This window comes from Chiloscyllium punctatum, chromosome 25 (assembly GCF_047496795.1).
Source record: "Chiloscyllium punctatum isolate Juve2018m chromosome 25, sChiPun1.3, whole genome shotgun sequence".
NCBI classification, from domain to species: domain Eukaryota; kingdom Metazoa; phylum Chordata; class Chondrichthyes; order Orectolobiformes; family Hemiscylliidae; genus Chiloscyllium; species Chiloscyllium punctatum.
The window spans coordinates 17,871,736-17,889,962 of NC_092763.1; the positions used below are offsets into that span (position 1 = coordinate 17,871,736).

The following is an 18,227-nucleotide window of genomic DNA, read 5'->3' on the forward strand; positions in this document are numbered from 1 at the left end:
CTCCCGCGCTCTTTCGAACTGCTCTTCCAGCCCCTTTCCTCCACCCTTCCTTTATCTCACTGTAAGAAATGATGCTTCACAATAGGGCAGAAAGGGGGGACGTCATGTGGCTGACATTCAGCTCCTCACTGTCCTCCCTTGGAAGAGATTACCAAGATGGCAGGAGGGGACTGTGATCACTCAAGGGGATGCTGAAACCTTCACTTTGAGGCAACTAAACAAGCTTCTTGGTTCTGTGCTGAGTTGCTTTCAAATTGCCACCAGATTGAACATATTCTTAACATGTTGTGCTACTATTGGCTTCTCACCTCCTGCAGGCACTGCCTCAGTCTCCTCCATAATGAGAGCTGCCCTTCACCCAGTCAGTTCCTGCTCTCCACCTCTCAGGAGGACGCCCTGGATCCCTCAGAGGACACACCAACAATGCTTTCTCCCGCACCCTCCAGCAGCTCACAGACTTCCACCTCAGTGTGTTCTCTTCGCTTTAGGAACACTTTCTAGTTAACAGACAGTTGGTGTGTTGGTCGAGGAGAAAATGCCCCAGGTCGCTGACTCCCAGAGGACTGCAGGAGAACGGGCCCTGGCAGGAAATGACCCCAAGGTTTCAGCTCTTGCAAATGCACAGTCAGTCGGCAGGGGACACTCGGTAAACTGGATTGAATGTTGGAGGAGTCCATCGATGCCATGTATACCATGCTGGACCTGGCTATGCATCTGGCTGTCTCCATTGGCAGACTGGTGGCTGCTGTGGAAGCCTAGGTCAAGCAGAATGCTCATTATATGCTGGATATGGGCACAGACCTGCTCTCCATCACTTTAGCATTGGTGCTCAGCATCAGTGGTAAGGAGATAGAGGGACGTTGACTTCAGTCCGGGTTTCTGCTCCTCTGAAGGAGAGAGGGTGGTGCCAGTAAGCATCCAGTCAGAGGAGGAGCACACACAGACACCTCAGGAGTCACATGTCACGACGCTCAAGAGGTTCCTGGTCCTTTCACCTGCACCATGCCAGTGATCCTGATCCTATGGAAGTTGCATTTGTGGAGGGTGAGCCTACATCTGGACTTCCAGTGTGTCTGGGCCCTCAAGTCACTAATGGTGGTGGAAGGCCAATAGACTCCAGTGCAGATCAAGCCCTGTCCAGCATTTCTTCAGAACTGATGCTGCACTTTGAGAGGGCAACGTAGTGAAAGGGCAATGTAGTGAGAGGGCAATGAATAGAGTGCTGTGATGGCACACCGGTGTCATGGGTGATGCTTCATCTTAAATCTGCTTTCACATTTGTGTATATATACTTTACATAACCACATAACCTAATTGACTGCCATTTTAGCTGTGGGACCTGGTTAAGTGACTGCTGTGCTGCAGGTAAGGAGCCTGTTCATTCATCCCAGAGAGGTTTGAGGTCAGTGGTGTGTTTGTGAGTGTCTGTGTGTATGTGTCTGTGTGCCTACACACTTCGTCTCTGGGGGTGGAGGGGTTGGGGGGGCACCCACACCTATGTGTTTTCCAGGGGAGAACACTCTCATTTCTGGTGAGCAATGTCCAATACCACATTAACATCTAGCTCTACTTCTTACCAATGTTTTCTTAGCAGAACGATGCACTATTAATGCAGACTTTGTCACTTTGGGCATTAAATTGATATGGACTTAAGGATTTCATGTATATTTGGGAAATGCTGTGGTATATGTGGATGCTGATGGCTGACTGATGATTAGAAGGTCACTTCTCAAACTGATATTGGCCAAAGGTAAACTCACTGGACAGCTATCAGATATATGCTGATGAATGAAAGCAGAGATCGGTGACGTTATTACCCAGCCAGAGTGAGTGCTGCTCATTCGCTGATGCCCATCAGAAGAGACATTGTTGGATATGGCAGCAGCAGATGTTCTAAAGTACTCAAAACAGTTGTTAACAGTAATTTTTACAGCACAACAGGAAAGGTGAAGAAACAATGAACAAAAGAAGATGCACTTCCTTTTGACACCAAACAGGTGCTGCTTGCTTTTGCAACAACAAGAGATGTGCATCTACTGAACGATGTCTTCGCTTAACTCAGGTCTCCTAGAAGCAAGTATCAATTAACCAGCCTTTAAATATTAACTCTGCTTTCTTCCTGCTGCCAGACCTGCTAAGTTTCTCCAGCAATTTCTGCTTCTGTTTCAGGTCTCCAGCATCCACAGTCCTTTTGTTTTATTTTATCAGTTAACTCCTGTTTGACTTGTTGCACTTGATCCTTTTATGTTAATTCGCTTGTGGGACATGGGCGTCGCTGGCTGGCCACCATTTATTCCACTTCCCGAGCTTCCCTTGAACTGAGTGATTTATGGGGCCATTTCAGGGAGCAGTTGAGAATCAACCATATTGCTGTGGATTTGGAGTCACATGTAGGCCATGCCTGGTGAGGGATGGAGCTCTCCTTTCCTAAACCATGTTAGCTTGATTTTGATTTATTGTTGTCATATGTACTGAAATACAGTGAAAAATGTTGTTTTGCATGCACTACAGATAGATTGTACCATACAAAGTGCATCAGGGTAGCAGAACAGAGTGCAGAAAACAGTGCAGAGAAGGTGCAGAGAGACAGAGATCAACATTAACATTTGAGAGTCCACTGAAAGGTCTGGTAACAATGGGGAAGAAGCTGTTTCTGAATGTGTTCATATGCGTACTCAAACTTTTATATCTTCTGCCCAACAGAAGACCGGGGAGGAGAATGTAACTCGGGTGGTTGCTTTCCTAAGGCAGTGGGAAGTATAGATGGAGTCAATGGATGCAAGGCTGGTTTGTGTGATGGACTGGGCTGTGCTCACAATTTTCTGTAGTTTCTTGCAGTCTTCGGAAGAGCAGTTGCCGTACAACTCCGTGATGCATCCAGTTAGGATGATTTCTGTGGTGCATCTCCAAAAGCTGGTACGAGTCTTTGTGGCCATGCCGAATTTCCTTAGCCTCCTGTGGAAGTAGTGGAGTTGCTGTGCTTCCTTGACCATTACACTGACACTGGTGGACCAGGGCAGATTGTTGGTGATCATCACTTCCAGGAACTTGATGCTCTGGATCATCTCCACCTCAACACCATGGATACAGACAGGAGTTTGCCTTCCACTCCATTTGATTTGCTCATGTTGATGGAGAGATTGTTGCTTGTACATTAGACCACTAAGTACTCTGTTTTGTTTTCCTGTATTCTGTCTCATTCTTGTTTGAGACCTGACCTAGTACAGTGGTGTTGTCAGCAAATGTGTAAATGGAGTTAAAGCTGAATTTGGCCACACAGTCATGAGTGTATAAGGAGTATAGTAGGGGCTGAGTACACAGCCTTGTGGAGCACCAGTGTTGAGGATTGTGGTGGAGGTGGTGTTGTCACTATTCTTACTTGCAGTTTATGGATCAGGGAATTGAGGATTCAGTTACAGAGGACAGATCTGAGACCTAAGCCTTGGAGTTTGGAGATGAGTTTGTTTTGAATTATGGTATTGACGGCAGAACTGTGGTCAATAGATTGAAGCCTGACCTCGGTATCTTTGTTATCTAGATGTCCCAGCAGTAAGATTAGGGCCAAGGAGTTGCATCTGCTGGGGACCTGTTGCACCAAAGGCGAATTACAAAGGATCAAGGCAATCTGATAGGCTGGAGTTGATGTGAGCCATGACCAGCCTCTTGAAACACTTCATAGTTATGGAGGTCAGAGCCACTGGGCAGTAGTTACTAAGGCACTCTGCATGATTTTTCTTTGGCACTGGGATGATAATGGTCTTAATAAAGCAGGAGGGGACTTCAGACCGAATTAAGGAGAGGTTAAAGATGTCAACAAATGCTCCCGCCAACTGGTGTGCACAGAATCTGAGTGCATGCCTGGGGCCTTCATTAGACCCTGGCACCTTCACTGTGGGTTCACTCTCATGAAGGTCGATCTAACATCTGCCATGGTGACTGTCAGTACAGGTGCATCCAACGTTGTTGGGATAGCTGACACCGTTTCACTGACCTTCAGTTCAAAGTGAGCATTGAGCTCATCGGGTAGGGATGTATTATTGCCTGCAATCCAGTTTGATTTAGCTTTGTAGCCCTTAATGTCATGAAAGCCATGCCACAAATGACGGGTCTCCGTATGGTGCATCTGGGTCTCAAGCTGAGTTTGGTATTGCCTCTTGGCATCTCTGATGGCCTTACAAAGGTTGTACCTGGATTTCCTGTATGGTCAGGGTTGCCTGAATTGGATACCTCAGACCTCGACTTCAGTAGGGAGTAGATCTCCCAGTTCAACCATGGTTTCCAGCTGGGGAGCATTTGGATTAACTTTTTCGGCATGCAGGCTACTCCACACTTACTAATGAAGCCTGTGATGGTAGTGGCATACTGGTTTATGTTGGCCATTAAGTTCTTGAATATGGACTAGTCCACTGACTCTAAGCAGTCCTGTAGAAGCCCATCTATTGCCTCAGACCAACATTGGACTACTTTCTGTATTGGATCCTTCACTTCTGTTTGTAAGCCAGAAGGAGGAGCACAGCTTTGTGGTCTGATTTTCCAAAATGTGGATAGGGGATGGAGTGGTAGCCATCTTGGATGGTTGTACAGCAATAGTCAAGGGCGTTCAGACCTCTGGTGGGACAGGAGACACACTGACAGTATTTTGGTAGCAGATTCTTGAGGTAGGCCTGGTTGAAGTCACCGGCACAATGAACAAGACTGTTTGCAGCGTTAGTAAGCAAGCTGGGTTTCTTCCCCGACAGTTGGCAATAATTCTTAATTCCATTTTATTTTTCATTGAAATCCACCATGACAGGATTTGAACCAGGAACATTAGCTGAGATCCTGGATTAACAATCCAGTGATAATACCACTAGGCCATCACCTTACCACATATTGTTCTAGGTTATTCCATCATGGTGAAAATGATGTACCTCCGGCTCAATGTCCTCATCCTTGGATATGTACTACTGCTTTCCCAGCTGTTCAGCCTCCAATCCATCTGGTCTTTGCCTGCCTCTGCACTGCAAAACACAGCACACTCCAGCTTGTATTTCCTATGATGCCCTTTCAGATTGATATAAGCCTTGGAACCTCATATTGATGAACCCTATCAACTGCTCCATAATGGCCGTTGTGGAAGAATGGGCTGTGTTGTGTCTGCATTCTGCCTCAGTCAGGGCCTTCCATGCAGAAGTCATTAATTTTGGTTGGACAGGTTGTCTCACAGCAGTCATTTCTGTATGGCACTTGACCCTTAGAATTAGGAAGGAACTCAAAGGATTATCAATAATATAACCACCAATTGCATTCCCAATGCCCCTCCCCCAAGTCCCTCCTCCCTACCTTTTATCTTAGCCTGCTTGGCACATTCACCTCATTCCTGAAGAAGGGCTCATGTCCGAAACGTCGATTCTCCTGCTCCTTGGATGCTGCCTGACCTGCGCTTTTCCAGCAACACATTTTCAGCTCTGATCTCCAGCATCTGCAGTCCTCACTTTCTCCTAGAATATAACCACCAAGGTGGTTTCAAGGATATCTGGTGTAGATTTCTAAGATGAGTTGGACGTTGATTTAATGTTGATTAAAGTTTGCTGTTAATTAGTTCAGTTATGCAATAAGGCATTCTCAATGCGATTGTTTTTACAGCACCCTCCATCTCTGGGTGGTTAGCAATGTTGGAGAGTCACACTTCCCAAGCTGTAGTACTAACCTCACCATGGAGATAGGAAATGGAAAGGTACCATCTTGCACAAATTACTTTTGTCCTAGCACTTAGTACATTTGTGTGTTGAGGATTGGAGGGTTCTGCACAGGTCTCCAGAGGATCTTTGGAAGGAGGAGCTTGTGGCCCAATATTAAGTGCCATTGTTGCCTTCATGGCCACTGGGATAGAATGGCCACCAACTTCCTTCAAAGCTCAAGTCCTGCTGCAGCAGCTGACACTGTTGGTTATGGTGCCCGAGCAGATCATCAATCTGGGCCTGCCTTGTTTTTCGAACCTCTGGAGAAATGGCAGTGATGGTGGTTAATTCCAGCTCTCCAATGCATCCTGGACAGAACTTCGGCTCGGATTCTCACTCTGGTGACTGTCTGCAGTCTCTGGAGGCTGCTATTGTTGGTGGACTGGCTGACAATTCCTGCATTCTTCTACACTGTCTTTGTTTAACTGTGAGAATGGTGATAGCACACACCTTTGCTGGATCAGTTCAGGGTGGTGCATTGATCCAGTGCGAGGACATATCAGAAACAAAATGGTACATAACAGTGATGTGGTCCCTGAGCCAGTGTGACTTCATCATGGTGACATGGAGTCTCTCCAGAGGAGGACAATGAAGTGTCTCTACATGACTCTGAGATATGACACCTTATGCAGGTGTCATATGAAAACAGAACCACCTGACTTTGTTAAAAGTTCAGTGCGCCTGTTTGTAAGTAATTCAGGGCTTAGATCATTGCCATGAAACCCAGAAGCAGTGGACAATTGAAGCCATGGCTGCAAATCGAGCTCCATCCTTTGATCTGTGCCCCACTGATTTGTGATTACCCCTTTCAACATCTCGAAGCAATGTACAAAGGTAACTGGAAATCTCAATCAGCTAGTCATCAAATTGGCAGGAACAGTGCATTCATATAGCACCTTCCACAACTTCAGGTTGTCCCAAATTACTTTATAATCAACCACTATTATTAGGTGTAATCACGTACTGTGTAAAGCAGAAAACACAGCAGCTAATGTGTACACATTCTATAAACATTAATGTGACAACAAATGGATAACCTACTTTACACTGTATAACAGTTGAAAGATAAGTATTGCCCAGGGCAGCTGAGATACAGGATTTTTAATACAAACATAAGGGTAATGAAGCACAGTCTAATGACTTCTTCAAAATATGAAACCTCTGAAATATTTCAGAACTGAACCGGGACATTAACAGAGATTTGATACTTAGATTCTAGGGTGAAGTTTGATCCTACAAATTGTTGATTCAGAGATAGGTGCACTGCTAATAAAGTCACTAACCTACCATTGCCAAATAGTCATTCCTTTTTCTCAAATTTCTGGAGTCGTACCCACAGCTTATTGTCTCTGAGTTGCAATAGCTACCGACTGTGCCAGAGTGAAACCTACAACTGAGGTAATCTGTGACTGTGGCATTTTTTTTAACAGAACCTCTGTTTATTTATTTATTTGTTTATTTCTTTTTCTCCTACACTACTGCCTAACTGCGGTGGTGCTGATTTATCCGCCACACCCATGTTGTGTGTGTGCAGGTGTGAGACACAGTGAAAGGCACAAATCTTTATTCAAATTTCCACCACCAGGAAGAAAGGAAACACCTGAGTGGCCAGTGACAAGCAGTGCCCTTCACATCAAAGGGCAATGCTGTGTGATCAAACAGTGAAGGGGAGGGTAGGGATTAATTCAAAATAGAGTTGGACGGGGAAATAATACACTCCACTCCCTGCGGCGCCCACCTCTCCCTGAACGACTCCAGGGTGTCGGTGGACACCGCGTGCTCCTTCTCCAAGGACACCCGGGCTCTAACGTAACCCCGGAAGAGGGGCAGGCAGTCGGCCCTAACGACCCCCTCCACGGCCCGCTGCCTGGACCTGTTGATGGCCAGTTTGGCCAGGCCCAGGAGCAGACCCACGAGGAGGTCCTCGGACCTGCCCTCCCTCCTCCGTACCGGGTGCCCGAAGATCAGGAGCGTGGGACTGAAGTGCAGCCAGAAGCAGAGGAGGAGGTTTTTGAGAAAATCAAAAAGGGAGTGCGGTCCACGGACTCCACAGCGCCACAGAACAAGCAGTTGGGCTGGGAGTCCGTGAACCACCGCAATATGCGGTTACAGGGGACTGCTGCGTGCAGCACCCTCCACCCCAGATCCCCGAGAGAAAGGGGGAGGACTCCCGCGTAGAGAGCCCTCCACTGGGGATCCCCACCGCCCGGTGGCAAATGGGCACGCCAAGGCGTGTCCGGACGGTGGATGAGGGAGAAGAGGTGGACGGTGTGCAGCAGCAGTCTATACAGGGCCCGCCTTTTTACATCCTTAAAAGGGACAACATTAAAATTTCGGAGGCGGCTCAGGTTGTGGGGCACAGGCTCCCACGGGAAGTACGGGACCTTGGGGCCATTGTGAAATTCCGTCCGGGCCGGGGTGAGCGCGGACGGGATCCCACCGCACACCTGAGCGTCCTCCAACCGGTGCACTACGTCGGGTCCGAGCACCGCCGTTTTAAGGCGTCGGATGGCGGTGGCCACGTACCGGACAGCTACGCGACTGTGGCATTAGCTGAAGGTGAATCGTTTTGAACAATCACCACCTCTAATGATTCATTGTTTAATTTTATTTTCTAATCAGCCTGGTGCAAGATTTTATTACACATCTCTGGAGCAGGTGGGACCTGAACCCAGGGCTCTTGGCTCAGAGATAGGGACGTTACCACTGTGGCACAAGAATCCAACTATAACCTTGCATTGTTCATGCCTTATTGATTCACATCAATATTGATGATCATTGCAGAGAACCTGCTGGAACTGGGCTAATGTTTTGCCTTAAAATATACCCTGAGTGGTCTTATTTTAACTAGGCACCTGTGGAAACAACAATAATTAAACACATACAAAAGGTCCATTTTTGTCACAATACTGAAGGCTGAATTGTGCTAGTAATTATACAGCAGCTTATGTTTAACTTTCATCTTGGAAATCTACAGCCTTCTGGACTCAGTGTTGCCTTCAGCAACTTTAAGATTGTTTACTCTTCCTCCATTTTGTTCTGTGTGTTTTTTATTTGTTTTATTGTTGCTGGCTTGCTTCCTTTCTTTATTCCTTCATGTTGTATTCTGATGACTTCTATGTAGCCATTTGTGCTCCTTCTTAACACAATTTTGTTTGTTTGCTATATCCAGTACCACTCTCTTTGGCTTCTGTACCATGTAAATATGTGTCAATTAACTCTCCTAACCTTCATTGTAACATAGACCTCCTCTTTTGTTCATCCCCCAACCCATTCTGTTGGCTTAAAACTCTGACATTTCTGTCTTTCTCTCATTCTAATGAAGCCTATGGTCCCGAGGTGCTCTCTCCATAGATGTTACTGAGTGATTCCACCATTTTTTGTTATTTTTGAGCTTTTCTTCTGCTTTATTTTACTTTATTATTAATTTTATTTATTCGTTCTCACAGGGAATGACAATTAAACCACTCGTGGAGTTATTAGAAGTGAAACGAACAAGTCAGGCACCTCCGACTGTAAGTGAACAGATTCACATTCGGGTGAGTGTCAGTTAGCCCAATGTCTGAACAGCGGTATGTCTTTCCAAAGTTGTGAGTTCTAATTTCATTTCATTTTAGCAGATTGCAATTCTGTGCACGGAGACTTTATTTAAGTCCTTCGCTTGTTTTAACCAGGCTATTATATAATTAGTAAGGTTCTGCGCATCCTTTCTGGTAGAGATTCATGTGATATCTCCTCATATTAATACCAGAAAGATTGAAGATTGCAAAATATCTATGTTTGACAATGAAAAATCTGGGTTACCGCCACAGATTTAATGTGGGTTTCATTTGCTTGCTCACAAGTTTATGCAAAGGGTCACAAGCAGGTTTCAATTCACTGATAATTAGACCATTGAGTTCTCTGAATCAGGGGACTTCATTCAATCAAGAACATTCAAAATGAGGCATCCAGTTGCTCCACAAGGGTGAGATATCATTACCTTTACCTGGCACTATTGGGATGGGAACAGTCTGGGAATCGGCAGGGTAGCCTTACCACAATTTTAACATTGGTAGGAACCTATTATAAGGTGCCAAGAGTGCCCACTCTTCTATCTTTGACCTTTAGAAATACAACTTGGCATCTGGGAGCCTGATTGCAGTTTTAGATCAAAACCAGGAAGTCCCATGGGTGATGGATAGTCAAACTGACCAGAAATGGTCAATTTTAGGATGTTCTTTCTGAGGCCCAGACTGCTGGGCCCCACAAAACCCACCTCGGAGTATTGTTGCCCTTGAACCTCTTTGCTCCCCATCTACTTTGTAATCACAAACCACCATGCACATCCCTCTCACCACGCTCCCATCCTCCCTGCACACATCTGCTGGTGCATTCGCGCGTTGGCATGCTGCTTCAGGGTATTTGGTAATTTGCAACTTGCCAGCCCGATGTTCAAGAGGTCAGAGCCTCCAGGCTTGAGACTGTCCATCCTTATGCAGCCTGGCACACAGAAGGAATCAAAGGCCATTGAAAGGCAGCACTCCCTCATAACCCACAACGGTCCACGCAAAAGTCTTCCTGTAAAATCTCCCTTGTGTAATTTTAGGATGAATGTCATCTAATTAAATGAGGTAACGAATGTGCCAAAAAGGATGTCACAGATTTGAAAATGTTATATTAATCATATCTCATGCTTCATTAGAAATAAGCAAATAAGTGTGGATGACTCATTAGTCCTCGTTCTCTGTTCCTCTAATCTCACTGTCTTTTGGAGATATGCTTCCTGTGAAGCAAGAAGAGAAAAATCTTGAATAAAGTTAACATTTACAATTCAAAATACCTTTCCTCTATCTCTCCTTCCTAGCCCCCTGAGCTCACATAGTTGTGGGTACATACAGTGATACACATGTGCACACATGCTTTCCTATGCACACACAGTCAATCACACACTTAGGTACAAGACAATAAGGGGGACACTCCATGTTATTGTCATGAAGCATTGTTTTTCTCCAGTGTTAACTTGTATGGGACCAGCGAAAGAGAAGGCATACATTTGATAGACATAATCTATCAATACATCTTCAGAAAAAGGTGTTTTGAAATGTTAAACTGTTATATTACAGTGTCGATGGTGTCTAGTGAACACACTAGCTTTCTTTGTGTCCAAAGACCTGAGGTACAGACCCATCCTCACTGCCCAACCTGAATAGACCTGCCTGGATTTGGATAGTGTGTCCAATGGTGACTGTCAACTGTGAAAGTTGCAATGAGCAACTGCAAGCTGGTGCTGAAGCTCTGAGCTGCCCCAGACATACCTATAGTTAAGTGTAATGAGATTAGGTAACACCACCTTATGTATCCAAATGGAGCTTTGCATCATTTCAGCACAATACAACACAATTCCTACTCTTAAAATACTGGCATGAGTACATCAGATTCCTCATGACATGAATTACAAGACGGTTATGGCTAATATTTGACAAAAATGATTTTGTAAACTGTGTTTTCTGCAGTTCTTGGATCACTTGCTGGCTGGCATTGAAGATATCTGTGGGCATTGGGGCCAGTATTACTGGAAAGACAGGTATATGATTCCTCAATCAACGTGTACATATGAGTGAAGTACATGGTCATCTGGGTATGTGTCTATGTGTGTTTCTGTGTATGTCTTTGTGTATGTTTCGACGTGTGTGAAATATGTATTTGCCCGTATATGTGTGTCTATAGGTGAAGTATATGTTTTCTGATTGTATCAGTGTGTAGGGCATATGAGTGAAGTATCAAATAAGTTCATTTGTATGTGTATGAATATATTTATGTACATGTGTGTTTGTGTGCATATACATGTAGGTGGATGAAGTATATGTTCGCATATGTGTGTGTGTGTCTCTGTCAGTTGAACTTGATCAATGAGTTGGGGAATCAGTTGGGAGGCTGGAAGATTGACAAAATGGTCCCATGCAATGTTTTTGATTCCTAATATTTTCAGGAAGACATGGATTGCCTGACAATTTCTGGCTGTGTTGACAGCTAGAGGGAAAGGTGTCAGGTGGCCCTATTTGAGCCCAGTTCAGCCACTCTTCCTATCTCTGTGACATTTAACCAGCAGGTGGAGTCTGGGTCTAGGTAGATCACCTGGTTATCACCCTTCGAATGCCCTTCGATTTGTATCTTTATCAGACCTTCATAGATGGGTCACCAGGTGGTAATGGCACAACCCTGTGGCAACAGTGCCACCTGTCTTCAGTAGATACCCTTTCACCCCCATCCTCCCATTACTGGGAGCTGCCTGTCTGGCCCCAGTGATCCCAGGCTTTATGAACCTAACATTGACAGTACACAACCATGATCGCACCTTTCAGGGGCACCACCCGAACAGTGGCGCTGCTGAGCTACTGGCCCTCTGATTGGCGACTGCTGGCAGAAAGATGCCCTATTGGTACAGATTAGGGCCACCTTTTCCAATGTCCCCTGAAAGCATTAGCAATCAACAACATTGCATGAGACCAGACTCACCCACAGACTAGACTGAAGGATCTGAGTGAACCAGTTGGGTTTAAAGCCAAGAATAACATGCATGATGCTTCTTTTCTTAATACCTGTCTACAAAGCTTCAAAGCATTCCGTGCTGGGACCTGAACTCGTGACCTCTAGGTTACTAATTAAATTTTATAATCACTTCACAACCAGTGATTTTAGTCTCAGTGTACACAATATATTTAGACACACACACCTATACATACATACAGCATTCAGGGATGTAAGAAGCAATTGCAACATTTACAGCTATTCAATTTTATTGCTGTCCTGCCATCTCTGTAATGACCTTTGCAAGAATTATTTTTAGAATTGATTGCTCACACATCAAAATTAATTATCAGTCCATGCACAAGGTTTAAGATTTTGATCAACAATTGTCAGAGACAACATTTTGTATAATATTCCTTCTGTTACTTTGGTGGACGTATCTGTCCATTTTAACGAAACAGTTGCTGATTCCATACGCAGGTCAGCTGTCACAATACACAGCGGTAGCTTGGCCAAGCTGGCCAAAAACAGGTCCAGGCAGCGGGCTGTGGAGGGCGGTCATAAGGGATGATTGCTTGCCCTTCTTCCGTGGTTATGTCAGAGCCCAGGTATCCCTGGAAAAAGAGCAAGCAGTGTCTACCAACACCCTGGAGCTGTTCAGGGAGAGATGGACACCGCAGGGAGTGGAGTGTATTATTTCCCCCTCCAACTCTATTTTGATTTAATCCCTGCCCTCCCCTTCACTGTTTGATCACACAGCATTGCCCTTTGATGTGAAGGGTATTGCTTGTCACTGGCCACTCAGGTGTTTCCTTTCTTCCTGGTGGTGGAATTATAAATAAAGATTTCCACAGCAGCAGCAGGCAGATCCAACCCCAAATCTCCAGGAACTCATGGAGGCCACCCATCACACAAAACATCCCTCTAAATAATGTGGAAGGAATTGTTAAGCAGCCCCTTCTCCAGTCAGAGATTGGTTCTCTCCCATGCTTGAATAGAATAGACTATCCTTTATTGTCACGTGCACTCAAGTACAGAAGTACAAGAATACAGTGAAAGGTTTTACATTGCCACGTTTTATTGGCACCATTTTAGGTACAAGTACCTACATACACATCTTAGATACAAAAGAGGAATCAAAAGAAAAGTACTTCCATTACTTTTACTTTACAGTGTTTAAAGAATAAGTTAAAAATAAGACATAGTTAAAGAACTGACATTCCAGTCAGATAAAAAACAATTCAAGTAAACTTCACATTACAGTAGCTCAGTGCAGGGCTTCCCAACATGGTCTGACCATCTCTGGCAGACCCCCGTCCAACCACTGTCCCCGCTCCAAGCCTCCATTCCGCTCTGTCTGGGCTTTCAGCTGCACCAAGGTAAGTTTCAGAACGGCTTTCCCCACACCAGCCTCCAGCTAGGACCTGCTCCACAGGCCGGCTGCTTTTGGGACTGGTCCTCGCGTGGACTGCTGTGCGAGGCCTGTTTCCCTCGCATCAGCTGCTGCTCCGGGGGTCTCTGTGCTGGCCCCTGCTCCGGGACTCTCTGTGTCGGCCCCTGCTCCAGGACTCTCTGTGCCGGCCCCTACTCCAGGACTCTCTGTGCCGGCCCCTGCTCCAGGACTCTCTGTGTCGGCCCCTGCTCCAGGACTCTCTGTGTCGGCCCCTGCTCCAGGACTCTCTGTGCCGGCCCCTACTCCAGGACTCTCTGTGCCGGCCCCTGCTCCAGGACTCTCTGTGCCGGCCCCTGCTCCAGGACTCTCTGTGTCGGCCCCTGCTCCAGGACTCTCTGTGCCGGCCCCTGTTCCGGGACTCTCTGTGCCGGCCCCTGCTCCGGGACTCTCTGTGCCGGCCCCTGCGCTGGGACTCTCTGTGCCGGCCCCTGCTCTGGGACTCTCTGTGCCAGCCCCTGCTCTGGGACTCTCTGTGCCGGCCCCTGCTCTGGGACTCTCTGTGCCGGCCCCTGCTCTGGGACTCTCTGTGCCGGCCCCTGCTCTGGGACTCTCTGTGCCGGCCACTGCTCTGGGACACTCTGTGCCGGCCCCTGCTCCAGGACTCTCTGTGCCGGCCCCTACTCCAGGACTCTCTGTGCCGGCCCCTGCTCTGGGACTCTCTGTGCTGGCCCCTACTCCGGGACTCTCTGTGTCGGCCCCTGCTCCAGGACTCTCTGTGCCGGCCCCTACTCCAGGACTCTCTGTGCCGGCCCCTGCTCTGGGACTCTCTGTGCTGGCCCCTACTCCAGGACTCTCTGTGCCGGCCCCTACTCCGGGACTCTCTGTGCCGGCCCCTGCTCTGGGACTCTCTGAGTCGGCTCCTACTCCAGGACTCTCTGTGCCGGCCCCTGCTCTGGGACTCTCTGAGTCGGCTCCTACTCCAGGACTCTCTGTGTCGGCCCCTACTCCAGGACTCTCTGTGCCGGCCCCTGCTCTGGGACTCTCTGTGTCGGCCCCTACTCCAGGACTCTCTGTGTTGGCCCCTGCTCCAGGACTCTCTGTGTCGGCCCCTGCTCCAGGACTCTCTGTGTCGGCCCCTGCTCCAGGACTCTCTGTGCCGGCCCCTGCTCTGGGACTCTCTGTGCCGGCCCCTACTCCAGGACTCTCTGTGCCGGCCCCTACTCCAGGACTCTCTGTGCCAGCCCCTGCTCCAGGACTCTCTGTGCGGGCCCCTGCTCCAGGACTCTCTGTGTCGGCCCCTGCTCCCAGGACTCTCTGTGCCGGCCCCTGTTCCGGGACTCTCTGTGCCGGCCCCTGCTCCGGGACTCTCTGTGCCGGCCCATGCGCTGGGACTCTCTGTTCCGGCCCCTTCTCCGGGACTCTCTGTGCCAGCCCCTGCTCCAGGACTCTCTGTGCCGGCCCCTGCTCTGGGACTCTCTGTGCCGGCCCCTGCTCTGGGACTCTCTGTGCCGGCCCCTGCTCTGGGACTCTCTGTGCCGGCCCCTGCTCTGGGACTCTCTGTGCCGGCCCCTGCTCTGGGACTCTCTGTGCCGGCCCCTGCTCCAGGACTCTCTGTGCCGGCCCCTGCTCCAGGACTCTCTGTGCCGGCCCCTGCTCTGGGACTCTCTGTGCTGGCCCCTACTCCGGGACTCTCTGTGTCGGCCCCTACTCCAGGACTCTCTGTGCCGGCCCCTGCTCCGGGACTCTCTGTGCCGGCCCCTGCTCCGGGACTCTCTGTGCTGGCCCCTACTCCGGGACTCTCTGTGCCGGCCCCTGCTCTGGGACTCTCTGAGTCGGCTCCTGCTCCCGGACTCTCTGTGCTGGTTCCTGCTCTGGGAGTCTCCATGCCAGCTGATGCTCTCTTCTCCAGGGCCCACCAGCTCCTCAAATCCACTAAAGCAGAAAGGGGAAAGAAAGCGGAAAACAGGAAAAAGAGAAAAACCAGGTGGAGCCGAAGAGCTCCAGCTGGAGTGTCTTACTCTGGCACCACCTTGCCTGCTGATAGATGAATTGTTGAGAAACCCCTTCTCCAGTCAGAGATTGATTCTCTCCCATGCTTGCTGCTGATAGGTGCAAAGCAGGGAGAACGGTGGCACAGTGGTTAGCACTGCTGCCTCACAGCGCCAGAGACCTGGGTTCAATTCCCGCCTCAGGTGACTGACTGTGTGGAGTTTGCACGTTCTCCCCGTGTCTGCGTGGCCCCCCTCCGGGTGCTCCGGTTTCCTCCCACAGTCCAAAGATGTGCAGGTCAGGTGGATTGGCCATGCTAAATTGCCCGTAGTGTTAGGTAAGGGGTAGATGTAGGGGTATGGGTGGGTTGCGCTTCGGCGGGGCGGTGTGGACTTGTTGGGCCGAAGGGCCTGTTTCCACACTGTAAGTAATCTAATCTAATATCTTTGGACTTGTCAACCAAGGACCATTCCCAGTTACTGGGGGTCCAATAAAATGTGGAGTCACTGAGGTAATGAATTCCTTCTAAATGAATGTGGAATCTCTAGCTTGAGGCTGTGTAATTGCTACTATACAGTCGATCCTACTGTCATCAACATTGTCCAGTTGTTAAATTCAAATTCGCGATTGAGATCCACAATTCAGGAAATGAAGTTGTTACAGCCTGGTTGAAATATTCAAACCTTGTGGAAGTATAATGGAAATGCATTAGATGTGGGTCTCTAGAGGTGGTGTTTCGGATGGTGGATTTTCACATGTATTAGTGTACATATGTATGCAGTCATTTTGAAAAAAAATTGACTTGTATTTATTGCCTGGTATCAATGATGTATTGTCCAGGAAATTACTGCTTTCTCTGTGTGTTGTGGCTTTAAGTTTAATGGAGAGTTGAAAATTATTGGAAGATATCTACTCACAGTCTGCTTGAGTCCAAATACTCCATATTATCAGCAAAAGTAGAGGGGATGTTATCATTTACATGATGGTGTAATATAGTCAGTGAGGTATTGAGAATGAAACAGTAGCCCCAAAAATCAACTGGTAACCCCAAAAGGTGAAAAAGTAGCTCTTGTGAAACAACATTTAAGGTGAAGGGTGGAAGGTATAGGGTAGATGTCAAGGGTGGGTTCTTTACCCAGAGAGTGGTGGGGCCATGGAATGTGCTGCCCGTGGGAGTGGTAGAGTCAGAATCATTGGCGACCTTTAAGCGGCATTTGGATAGGTACATGGATGGGTGCTTAATCTAGGATAGAAGTTCGGCACAACATCGTGGGCCGAAGGGCCTGTTCTGTGCTGTATTGTTCTATGTTCTATGTTCTAACATTTATTTTGGTGATGTGCTAAGTATCTATTGACACCAGGCTTCATATCCGGCACTCGGATCTCTGAGATAATTTGAAACTCACCAGGATCACGAAAAGCAGTTTAGCAGGAATTGATGGGGCTGTGAAATTGAGTCAAGAAACTGTGTCATTCAATCGCAGGAGACATAATGAAAGTGTGATTTCATTCCTTTGGAAGTGCTCCAGCAGGTCATTTACCTTGGACTGGATGGACTTTGACATGGTCCTCTGTGGTGTCAGCCCCCCAAGCTGCTTTGAGGCAGCTCATGGACCTGTGATGAGGAAAAATAGCAGTACCAGCAACAGCAGCAGGAGCAGCATAAGCAGGGATGAAACCAGCAGGAGCAGGGGCAAAAGCAGCAGGAGCCGAGGCAATAGGGGCAGGGGCAAAACCAGCAGGAGGAGAGGCAACAGGAGCAGGGGCAAAACCAGCAGGAGCAGAGGCAACAGGAGCAGGGGCAAAACCAGCAGAAGCAGAGGCAATAGGAGCAGGGGCAAAACCAGCAGGAGCCAAGGCAACAGGAGCAGGGGCAAAACCAGCAGGAGCCGAGGCAAAGGAGCAGGGGCAAAACCAGTAGGAGCTGAGGCAACAGGAGCAGGGGCAAAAGCAGCAGGAGCAGAGGCAACAGGAGCAGGGGCAAAAGCAGCAGGAGCCGAGGCAACAGGAGCAGGGGCAAAACCAGTAGGAGGAGAGGCAACAGGAGCAGGGGCAAAACCAGCAGGAGCAGAGGCAATAGGAGCAGGGGTGAAACCAGCAGGAGCAGAGGCAATAGGAGCAGGGGCAAAACCAGCAGGAGCCGAGGCAACAGGAGCAGGGGCAAAAGCAGCAGGAGCAGAGGCAATAGGGGCAGGGGCAATACCAGCAGGAGCAGAGGCAAAAGGAGCAGGGGCAAAACCAGCAGGAGCAAAACCAGCAGGAGCCGAGGCAACAGGAGCAGGGGCAAAAGCAGCAGGAGCAGAGGCAACAGGAGCAGGGGCAAAAGCAGCAGGAGCCGAGGCAACAGGAGCAGGGGCAAAACCAGTAGGAGGAGAGGCAACAGGAGCAGGGGCAAAACCAGCAGGAGCAGAGGCAATAGGAGCAGGGGTGAAACCAGCAGGAGCAGAGGCAATAGGAGCAGGGGCAAAACCAGCAGGAGCCGAGGCAACAGGAGCAGGGGCAAAAGCAGCAGGAGCAGAGGCAATAGGGGCAGGGGCAATACCAGCAGGAGCAGAGGCAAAAGGAGCAGGGGCAAAACCAGCAGGAGCAAAACCAGCAGGAGCCGAGGCAACAGG

The 18,227-nt window shown here is 48.3% G+C and overlaps 1 protein-coding gene across 1 annotated transcript in view; it reads left to right on the top strand.

Moving 5' to 3' along the window:
• LOC140495724 (sodium/hydrogen exchanger 2-like) overlaps window positions 1-18,227 on the top strand; it is a 167,507-nt gene that overhangs the window by 83,985 nt on the left and 65,295 nt on the right. Inside the window, exons 6-7 of the mRNA XM_072594754.1 lie at window positions 9,170-9,259; window positions 11,216-11,286. Coding sequence (XP_072450855.1) covers window positions 9,170-9,259; window positions 11,216-11,286 — 161 coding nt within the window. The remainder of the gene's footprint in view (window positions 1-9,169; window positions 9,260-11,215; window positions 11,287-18,227) is intronic.